Below are 12,263 nucleotides of genomic sequence, written 5' to 3' on the forward strand. Positions count from 1 at the left end.
ACTCGGCTTATTTTTGTCTTTGAATGTTGACATTGTTGACAGCCACGTGTTCCGAACCTGTCATAACCTGCGAACATCGGCAGCTTGCAGCTGACAAGCAAAATTGTCTTTTGTTAAGAAATGTGCGTAACTTAATTATTGCGGTCTTTGATTTCTAAGTGTAGAATGTTCGACGTTTCTTCTATTTCACTTTTACAAACACTATATAATGATATAACACAGTATTTACAGGTTTTATGACGAGTTCGGAACACTTCTCGGTTTAGTTTTCAGTTAAATAACTGCCAATATCCAGAAACAAAAATAAGCCGAGCTAACTCGGTTCGAAATACACCCAGAAAGAAACACATTCGGGTCTTGGAACAAGATCGGAAATTAATTTCTATGTTTCTTCCAATTCACTCGACCATCATGTACTCCAAAATCTGGCGCCCTTTTAGTACGTGGGCGTAATCGAGTTCGGCGCGCCACTAACAGATGGCGACGGCCGAGCGAGAACCCGCCGTCGACGTCGAGGGCGTCGAGTATTATATTCGCGGCGTTTGGTCGGCCGCGGCAGTATGGCTTCGGCTGCCGGTACGTGTGCATTAGTGGTGTTCCCGTGGCCTCGCACCGCGTTCTCGTTCGCGGGTGTGCGTGCTCCGTTTCCTGAAAGAGAGGAGGACGAGTCTCGCGGTCTGCGGCCAGAAGACGCGCCATCGGGCATCGGCCGGGCGGCGGGGAAGCGTGGGACGCGAAATAAGTGCGAGCCGGGGGAGCAGTCATGCGGCGGAATGTCAAGATCGCCTTGCTCCTGTCATGCGCGTGGATGTTCGGCTTTGTTTACTATTACCACACGTCCAGGGACACCAAGGTAAGATATCGCTCGCTGTCAGCTGATCGCGGCTACGTGAAATTTCGGCTCGGCGATGACGATCGAACGATATGTCGTCAGTCGTCGGAGTAACCGACAACCGTCCGTCTCTGAAGCGGTGCACGAACGCCGCGCCGCGCCGCGCTTGCCGCTTCAGAGTGCGATCAGATCGCTTGCGTTTTGCGCGTCCAAGTGTCTGCTGCTTTACATTTTTATCTCCTAAAACGCACGTATAACAGAGAACAGCAGTTTTCTGTAAGAACGTCGCAATCAGAACGCGAAATTTTTTCATGTAGCGCGATATACTAAAACGCTGCTTCCCAATTACCTACGTCACGAGTCACGTGACGTAATATCCGAATTTGAATTTTTTTAACGACGCGGAGAGAGATCGGAGCTTTCCAGCAAGCGACGCAAGTCGACACAAACGTCGTTCTATCTTTCTTTGTTGGCAATGAGGAACGAAGACAAAACGACACTTGTGTCGACTTGGGTCGCTTGCTGGAAAGCTCCCATTATCTGTCCTTCGAATATGTGTTCCATTTAAAATTTTCCTTATACAATTTTTCAACTATACATGTATATTTTATAGACTCTTTTCGGCATATCTGAAATCTGTGTAATATTCTAATCGAATCTGGTAAAGAGACGAAAAAATATATGCTCATTTGCGAGATAAAACGTTAATTATGCATACGTCGTGATGTTAAAACATACGTATGTTGTATATTTTCGCTAAATTTCTCTTGCGGCTTGCATGTAATTTCTAAAAGCATTCTGTATTTACGCTTCTGGGATTTTCATCCCCCAGATTTTTAGCATGTGTTTAAACGTATCATGCGCTGAGCGAGCACGGTTACATAAACTTGTTACAGTTTTTGCATCGTACCTTCGTAAACAGAAATGATTTTTGCAACACTTATTCAGCTTTATCGTTTTACTTTTAACATGAAACAGTGTATATTTGAAAAGAAAAGTGAATAATTTATTATTGCGATATCTCTTTCAAAATAACAGACTGCACTCAACATTAATTATGCATTATTATATACATTACGCTTTCGCGTACTATTAACTGAATGAGTTTCTTTTTTTAAAAGAATATTCTCCCAACGCTCCTACATGTGTTCTTATTTACATGAAAATAAGCTTCGTTGTACTTTAAATCCCAAGCGACATATGTCGGCCGCATGCTCGCATTACGGTAGGTATCAGCTTCCACGCGGAACGCGTGGAATAATATCACGGAGTCTGTAGCGTAGGGAGAAAAAAATCGATTGTTTTCATCCCTCGATGTTCATCCCTTCGAATGCTTTTTATTTGTCGATACATTACATCGCGACCCATGAATCAATTTGAATTTTCTACCCTCTTTGACTTTTAGCTCCATTTTTGTAGTCATTATTATATTATTGATACTTTTTTCAATCTTGCATTGTTAAGTATATTGGATAAGAGCCTCCGCACACAAGCTCTCGCATGGTAACGTAACGTAGATCAACGTACAAAAAACGTATAACGCCGTAACGGCCGTAACCAATACGTTTCTTGTGCGTTGACTCACGTTAAGTTACGCTACGTGACCATACGAGAGTCTTGTGCGGTGGCTCTAAGGTATTTAGAATGAAGCTTTATCTTGAGATACTTACCTACAGACAGTAGTCCGATAGTCACATCTTGATGAAAGATTAACCGAGAATTTGTTCAGTTGATTGTGAAATGCAATATGATAATATACTCCCGTGAAATCTGACGCCGATTAAAGTACTATATGACTGTTTTGGAATACTTTGAGATTATAATGCGCGATGAGATAGTTTTTTTTATAGATTTTACATTATTAAATACTTTCTTTCGAGTGATATAAAGTTGAATTATCAATAAATAAGAATGAAGTTATTACGAAACACGCACACTGTATCTGAGTCTCAATCGCGATTGCAAACGAGATATAACAAGAGATAAGTATATAAGATATAAGCAAGATCGCAAAATCTATTTAATAAGCTATATTAGTTTCAAAACGGGTTTTAACTGAATTGTTCGGCAAAATTGACACGATCGTAATTACGGGTCTTAGAGAGATTGTGTGACATTATTATATTTATAAATAAAATAATATTTTAGATAATGCATTATACAGAAAACTGAAATTATTTAAAGTTGTTATAAATGACAATTTATTAGAAATAAATTAATACTTTATACAAACACTTATTAATTATCTAGCTATTATTAATGAAAAAGTTACAATCATTATTTTAAAGATCACGATTAATAGTTTAAGTATAATCTTTATGCTTTTTTCTTGATTTTTTCATAAACTGAACTAGATATATATATACAGTTATAATATGCAAACTGAATAAGGAATAAGCAAATTTGAGCAAAAAGATTGTATCAAAGCGGAAGATTTAATAACTACCTATCTAGAGTCATTTTATTTAATATAATGCGCAGCCGATTCTGGTATGCGATGTGATCAAGTGATGCATTCACATGTTACATCGAATCCGAGAAGCGAACGAACTTCGAGGTAATTGTAATGTTAAACATAATAAATGTTTAATGTAATGTGAATAATGATGGAGTGCGGCGGCCTCTGCCACGGTATCCGTTTCGTTTGGCTAACTCTCGCGTGATCGCGTGTGAGCAGTTGTACACGTTGTGCTACTGGTAAAAACGTGGACACTTCATCGGACAAACTCGGACTATCGCGAATTTTCAACCGCGATCTATCGCTCGTTAAATTTCAGCAGAAAGAGCAATATGTATTTTATATGAATTATAGGCTGATTAAATATCTGATTAAAATTCTACGCTAATTCTATGTAGTATCGTTCGTAACGAGGTAATTTTCTTTAAATCGTTATTATAATGTGGGTTAATAAATGGTATACCATTTATTATAATAGCGCGAAATATACTTTTCGTATCGCAACGTTAACACGCATATACACATAAATGTCTCTGCTTTACGCGATATCAGATATATATGTTAGATATGTATTTCGATTAGAGAATAAATCGTTGTTGCACAGATACAAAATTCGAGTCGCAATTTGTCAACTGGAACCATCGCGCGAATAATTAATATTGTGTCGCTCATATAATGAAATTTATACGCGCTAATTTACAAGCCGTTCTCCCGTCCACAACTCGAAATGGTGCGAGAGCGACTTAGATTAGATTAGAATAGATTAGAGCTACAATTAAGTATGCGAAGTTATGCCTCAATTTGCACCAGCGAGTTACGTAATTATGAGAAGTTGCTCTAAATTACTTAATCCATAAGAGAACACGTTGTCTCTCCAGACTTGCGTCCTTCTAAATTTCACGAACATGTATACGAAGCGATTACATTATTGACTTTATAAGCTCTTCTAGAATTCTAGAGGAGCTTATAAAGCCAATGTAATCGCTTCGTACATCTCGCATAATATCGCCCGTAAAATCGGGAAAAGACTAAAAAGTCTTGTCGTAAATAACTGTCAGAATGATAATAAGACGTATGCAAACATCTGTTACACGAATAGTTGAGAATCTCTATTTATTAATTTTATTAAGAGGATTATTTTGGGTGCCAAAATACGCTGAGTAAAATTTGGCAAGCGTTATCAGAGGTTCGGCTACTTCTGGACTGTGGTATTCTACTTGTACATCGGCCAAGACCGCGGTCGATCACCCCGAGAATCGAGATCCCTTTCGCAGTCGCGATGCCTGTTCGTGACAAAATCATATTAACATGCACAACCATTTATCCTGTGACTGGGACACGGTTCAGCGATTGACGTACACGTTCGTCATTGACTGAATGGACTTGAACGCCTACATGTGCGGCCTTCGATATGTCCCGCTGTGCTCGACTCCCGCAAGCACTAAATAAACCATAAAATCTCACGAGCGCTTATTTATCGTCATTGTCTCGGGCGTCACGTGCGGTCTAGCAGCCAGCTTTCCTAGATAGCGAACTTTCGGATACCTATCTTTCGGATACCTAAGAAAAGTTAACTTGACAAACCCCCTCCGGCGTATCTCCGAAATTATAAAGTTTAGAAACGCAAAAGGCAAATGCGACAATAAATTTATCTTTTTATATTTTTAAAATATAAAATTACTTGACCATAGAATTTAATCGACTACGCGAAAAATGAAGTAATTACAAGAGCGCGCGCGGTTGTTTCATTCATGACACGTGAAGACAGCCATACCGCATACAAGCATGCACGCAGTGCGGCAGCTGGCATAATGTCCAAGCTACTCGTGATGTGATACGCGTCGAGGTAAATGCATTTAATCGTAAACATCAAGCCATTCTGTTTCGTGAATGTTGCGACTTGCAACATAGGTATTTTCAGTTTATATGAAATAAATGTGTGATAGGTGAATAAATCCGAGACCGAGCTACATACAATTATTCACCTTTTTATTCATTCGCTTTCAATATGTATAATAAAAGTGAATCGATTTTGAAAAGAAATAATATTACGTGTTTACTTTTCGTCAAACAAACAATGTAAGGTTATTCGGGTTTCTGGTTGGTCACACAGATTTTAGCATAGCTATATCCATTTATCTTAGATGCGGAAAGCAGTAAGAAGGATAAAATGCGAATAACGCAGATAATATGAACGAATGGTGCAGAGCTGTTTTCCTAGGGCTGTTTGTTGTTAAAAGGCCACGCGGAAGATCGATCGAGGCATTGTAAGTTTTATTCGGATTTTCTGTTTTTCCTGAGAATTGCTCCGTTTCCTTCTATCTCGGAGCGTCTCGTTGAACAATACTATCACTCATTAAACAATATTATTGTTCACTGAATAATACTATTCCAGAATTGCCAGTTAGTTTAATTGTTCCTTTTTGATGAAATGATTTTTCTCTATTGTTCTTCTCCGCGGCTTCAGCACAATTGCGACTGTTACGAAAAACGCATTTCTTACATGATAACTTTTAGATAGGAAAAAATTTATAATTCGTTAAATTTTGAGAATTCCTATTTGCTAATATGAATTGAATTTGTTCTAATTTTTGCAATTTTATTTATATTTAATTGCTTTTTTTTAGAATAATTTATTTAATTGCAAATTTACGATAAAAAGTGTATATTGTATATGTACACACCTACACACATAAATATCATAATGTTACAAATATTCTAGATTGAAAATTATACTATACTCTTTATTTACAAATTTTATCGCGCAATGTTGGGAAATTTTTTATATTATCGTATTTCTTGATGGCTATCTCAAGTAAAAGAATGAAACTATATATTGCATTTTGGTAACTGGAGGTTATTCAGAAGGATGATCTTTATAATATATATATGTAAAAGACAAGATTATTGGAGATACCTTTCCTAAAACCAGGAGTTTTATATCTGCATTTTTATTAATTAATAATGTCAATTTAGATAGAAAATAAGCAAATGAGATTGTTTACCTCTTCTAACATACAATTAAATAATTATAGCAGCAATTAACGTTTAAATTAAATCGAAAAGCAAATTCGATCATGTATTCAAGCGGCAAACCTCGATGTTTGGTGAACTTGTTGACCTTTCCGCTAAGCGTTATCATTGGAGTCGTGTATCAATACGATATTACGTGGCATACATTTACGCATTGACCGTAGTCTGCAATCTAACGGACGCGTTTAGGCAAGTGCAACGTACGTGATGCCGCACCAGTGCGGCATCAGTGAAATCGTGATTTACTTCGCATGGCATTACACGATCGCGTACAGCATGTTAAGAAGTTTGGGAGACATTCGCCAACGAGCGGCCGATGTTACTATCAGTTTCACTTTACAACATGGCTTTACGTCACCGCGAGCATTTACATTTTCTGAATAACGGAGACCGCTTGTGCTTGTCCGCAAAACGTGATGCTTTCGACTCTGATATCCGTTAACCGCTGCTAATCACCCTGCAATGAAACGAATCGGGCATTCAATCCGTAGCGAAAGCGATCTTTCCGAGTACCGTTATTTTACAGGACGTACCGACATATCATCAGCTTTCATTTACAGGTTTGCCGATCTTTTTTTAAAATAAGCGATATTGTTGAAATCAAATTAAAACAGCTAAATATACTATCGCGTAAATAACAAGACTTCCCATTCGCCGAATACCAGCGCGATACCGCGGAATCGTCGAAATATCGCTTAAAGGGACTATTATAGAACGCTATAAATTTTGCCACCGCCATTTACCACGAAAATCGGGGGAATCTGTGTCTCCGCGCGCTTATCGCACAGGGTAGGGAAATTTGTTAGGCGAAATCGCTTCACGGCTGTCACCTCCTCTTGGCCGGGAACCGATTTTTCAGCCGAAATTTTAAAATCGAATGTCTTTTAGGAAGGACGTATTCAAGACTGTTTTCGGTGACTGGACCTGACTCGTCTCGTAATCCACGCCGACGCGACGTGGCGCTTAAACGCGAACGCGCTAATGGGGCGGACTAATCGCGTTAACCTGCAGGAAACGATTCGGTCGTTAAGCACGGCAGCCGCAATCGAAGCCGAGTGCTGCTTTCGTAGCGGAGTTGATTAAATCATCGTTGTTTCTAGTGTCACGCGTAGCTGCTCGTATGGCGAACGTTGCACTCAAGTGAGAGTGTCATTCCGAAACGTCCGTTTTACACATTGTCGCGAAACTGTGCTCTATTCCGCGAACGCAGCTGTGTTTCGGGCCAAATTACGACTCGATGCTTGTTGATTGTCTGATACAGAACGAGTTGGACCGGTCGTGCATCCTACGTACTTTTCCGACGCATAGCTCTTCAGGCATATCGATTTTCTATCAACTTTTTTATTTTATTCTAACGTTTATGAATAAATTGTTTATGAATTTTAGTTATACTACATTTTATATATCGCAATATATTTAAAAAAATATAGTTAAACTATTTAAGAAAAATGCATCTATTTCAATTTAACGCATATTTCAAGTTTCAATTTTGTTCTCGCTCGAAATGAAATTGACGCACTAAAGAAAGAGCTTCTAGCAGGTTGCAGGTTGGTTCTATAGTTGATATCGCTTTATATCTAAGGCGTGGCATAAAGGAGCGATCGAATCATCGACGCTTCGATGAAACGCATTGCGCTACTTGAACGAAATGGTGCATTTTCGAACAAGTTCGTCACGAAGGTCATAACGATGGTCCTTTTTTCTCTCCTCGATTATGTTGCACACACATGTAAATAGGTCCTTTTATTTTACTTCGCGAAAAGAATAAAAGTATAATGAAACATTCATCGTTTCTTCAGCTATATAATTTCTGAGCTATATAATTTCAGTATTATTGGTCGCGCGTCTCTGAAAATTTCTATCGAAAAGAAGACACTATATTATAAAAAGACCGTTACATTCGCTTTTATTAAGAAAACATGGTACATAAATGAGAGATACTCACGCTGACAAACAAATTGCATAACTAATGACATTACTGTCGCTTTTCTTCGTAGCTTGTAAGTCGAGAAGATATACTCGCACACGTTCTCACGCTTTGTTCGCGTTGCATGCTACATCCGCCATATTACATTACCGTCTCGACAAGAGACATTAATTATCACGACGAGTAAATGTAGAGCATACGAGTAATTTGATTCATATAATCATGCATCAACGTTACGTTTTGGCGAATTATATCTGATCTATCTAATATCTAACCTGAAATGTGCAGAAGGATGAAAAGGTTAAATTAAAATTAGTCTCATCAGTTTACAATTACATTATATTCTTATCTCCGTTAAAATGTTTGCTGAAATGAAAAGAATATTGTTATAGAATTTTTAGATTCGAAATTTTATTACACGAATGTTTGAATTCTATTGTTTCTTTAAATATAGTAAGTTAAGCTTCTTTATTGTATTATGTTGCATGATAGATTCATATTATCCAGCTATGAAATATATATGGAAGCACGTTGCATGTCAGATTAAACAGTAATTGACAAATTTTACCGCAGCTAATCAGGCGAGCTCATTTATCGGTTTTATCGGCGTTTTGTATAGATTTCAGTTAATTGGTATTTATTCATGCTATTTATTCGAGACATCGAGTAATAGTCTGGTTTTTTAGCCATATTATTTATTATGCAACAAATTGATATTCAATAATTGGCTTCCAATATAGCCAATATTGGAAATGAGCAGATTATACTTGTGTTTTGCTCCACTTATTTAATATCGAGAACAAGTAGATTGTTTCATCTTTTTATTAATAGGTTCATATAATTTAATCGATAATAATTTTTCATATATAAGTAAATAATTTTATTAAAATGTTGAAAATTATTGCGCAACATTTTTAGTCAGCACATTTATAATTAAATTCTTCAAATTGTTGAATTAATTTTTAGCCATTTAGAAATTGATTAATTTCTATCGAGATGCATTTAAATCCAAATAAGATTTTTAAATATTCTCGTAGAAAATATGTTAAATTGATTTAATAGTAATAGTAATTTGTATAAATAAAAATGACATTTTTAATCATTAATCGTAGAAACAGCAAAAAATTAGGAGAAGAATCACATGAGAAATATTGATGAAGGAAGTTGTGTTACGCATTGTACTATTCATCATAATAAATAGCAATGCGTACCGCATTCTGGTTAAACATATAACCAGAGCGATTATCAACAAAGCACACGCGGCGAACTGTACGTCATTTTCACGTATATACGTACAGATATCGGAGTTTGCAATGAGCAAAACACATTGGCGAAATGAAATGATAGTCTTATATTATACAGACGCGATTGAATATAATACGGGTATTGACATCACTCGGTGATTTCCAATACTCGACACATTATAAACGTTATCCAGGGGACAATGAAGTTTAAGATGAATATATTTTCACCAAAAAATCTGATTTTAATCTTTTGATCAGAAATATTTGAATAGTTTCTGAATTTCCTGCGAGTGTATACAGATTATGCATGATTCTTTGTAATAAATTAAAACTCTCTTAAAAGAGTAAGAAAGGAGAACGCAGCTGCTCGTGTGATATTCGGTAATGAACATTTAGGCCATGAACTCGTTCGACCGGCTACGTAAAATCGTACGGTCGATAATAATTGTAAATCCTCGCTCCGTGGGGCACAACAACGGTCGCCTCGGTCGCGTGCGTGTGGTTGTCCGTAAAATAGGGGTGATTTGCTCTTGAGGACCGGTTTGAAGTGAGTGCCATTCCGGTGACCCGATTCTCGCGCGAGCGGTGGTCGACACCGTCGCTGGTATGTGTGCACGTGTGTCTTACGACACGCACGTGCATCCGCGCCATTCGCATACCGTCACGATATCGGGCATGCCAGATATTCCGGTGGAATGATATCTATGGTTGGTTGTCAAAAGTGACAAAAAAATGATAATAATAAAACGAGCCGTGGCGGATGAAATCGTGAAATCCCGGGATTTTCTGGGAATTTTTTAAACCTTATCCGTATATAACGTTCTGTTCCAATCCAAAAGAGGAAAAGAGAGGCTTTTCCGGAATTACTCCGTTAAAAATGCGGACGACAGATTTCATATTGTTTTAATGAAAAGCGGAAAATGTATCTTTCATTATTATTTATCTAATTTCTTAATTTCTTAATTAGAGATTATAACGATATTCGCGATTATCATATACAATCACATTTTCGTCACATTTATAGTGAACAAGTACAGCGTCATATGATTAATAGCTCGAGTATATTACTCGAACATCACTTCGATTCTAAATCTACTGTCATTTATATGATTATATTTAGCCAATGACCAAACGATAGCACCTGGTCGGTTTAAATTTGCTTCCATGTTTAGTAGCTGTTCGATTGAACTGTCACGCCCGCGTCAACGATAGATAACAAGATTGCCGTTAATATAACCAGTGTTCGATGATACTTTAATGACCGAGTTATTTGATAGAGTTATCAATATGGCGTATTATTATAGAGGTTGATCTATTGATTTGATCATTACTTCAGTCATTTGTGTATACTGTATATATATATATATCGTTCATAAATTATCATAGATAAAATTATCTATAGAATTAGAAAGTACTAGAGATATAAAAAGATTAAGATTATCGATTTTTGCACATATTTAAATGATATAAACATGAATTATATGGAATACTGCGCATCACAATATTTTAGTAATGCGTATATATTTTATCATTTAATTTGAAAATAAATGATCGAAATTGATATCAATGATATCGCGTAAAGTTTATTCTCGAATATCGTTTAATAATTGCGCTGTAATATGTATCGATCTGTCATTTGCTATTGATTTTTACAGCCTAAAGGACTCATTACTCGATTAATTTCACATGAGTAAGTATTACATATATATTATTGCAATTAGCTGATATTGAGTTAATTGCTAATGACAAAGTTTAACTGTTATACATGTAAATTAATTCCTCTTTTAATGAAAATTTGAATGATTTATTAATCGCTTTATCCCGAAAGAATGATTAAATCTGATATATCATAACTAAATTGAAAGAACAAAGTTTATCTTTGCTTTGTTCAGAAAATAGAAATTACATTATTATTATTATTTGTTAATGTTCCACGCGGTTTTATACATTTGAGATAAGAATAAGAACGGCACGAATTAAAAACTATTGATTTGGATCGGACATTTACCAGCGATAATTTGCTTAATGATATTTAGGTTCGCAATGCAGACGCACTTCAAGCTTTCTTGCGTTTTGATTTTTCGACCGAAATGTCTATCATTTTCAAATTGAGAGCATGGAGGAATACGCGAATCGCCGGATACAAGTGGTGAAAGATTATGCGATATTATACAGGAGACGCGACTGTTTATTAAAATTTATTGGTTTTTGAAAAGCAAGATACAGATTATTTGGTATAAAATTATCTTATGATACGTTAAATATTTCGCGGACTTACGGACTAGGCTGTATACAATGTTTTCTTTTCTGCAAATTATCGCGCAGCGTTGTGTGAACACAAGGTCGCCGCGTATCATTACGCACAGTGAGATTGAGCAGACAAGAAGTGGCGCGTGTCTTTCCATGTATTTTCGCATTATCATACGAGACGTGATCGCGACTATTTCCAATGAACAATTAATTTATTAACTCGCATAATTAATTGACTTCTACGACTGACGTTCCATAAACGTGTCGAGCGATGGTTATTTATCGAAAGTTATTTCGCCCGATTTAATCAGTTAAAGTAGGAATTCCCATTGAGCGATAATGGATGGGAATTGTACATTAACGTCTCATGATATTCATGGACAATAATTTTAATGATGCTTGAATCGGAATATTTCGCATCGTACTTTGACTTCCGCGCCGGTTTGAGAGAATATAATTTGCCCAACATTTTCAGATGGAAAGTGGGATGATACGTGAATCGTCGGAAGTGGCGCGTGA

General features: G+C 36.7%; 1 protein-coding gene across 2 annotated transcripts in view; it reads left to right on the top strand.

Annotated features, from left to right (window-relative positions):
• The first annotated feature begins 551 nt into the window (after positions 1–551).
• The window catches only part of Pgant2 (polypeptide N-acetylgalactosaminyltransferase 2), a 187,086-nt gene continuing 175,374 nt past the window's right edge, over positions 552–12,263 (top strand). For both annotated transcript variants that reach the window (XM_071713111.1, XM_071713119.1), the window contains exon 1: positions 552–853. In XM_071713111.1, coding sequence (XP_071569212.1) covers positions 764–853 — 90 coding nt within the window. In that variant the 5' untranslated portion in view covers positions 552–763. The remainder of the gene's footprint in view (positions 854–12,263) is intronic.

The sequence above is a fragment of the Temnothorax nylanderi genome, unplaced genomic scaffold, assembly GCF_030848795.1.
Source record: "Temnothorax nylanderi isolate EJ_2023f unplaced genomic scaffold, tnyl_v1.0 TNYL_tig0005_pilon, whole genome shotgun sequence".
NCBI lineage: Eukaryota > Metazoa > Arthropoda > Insecta > Hymenoptera > Formicidae > Temnothorax > Temnothorax nylanderi.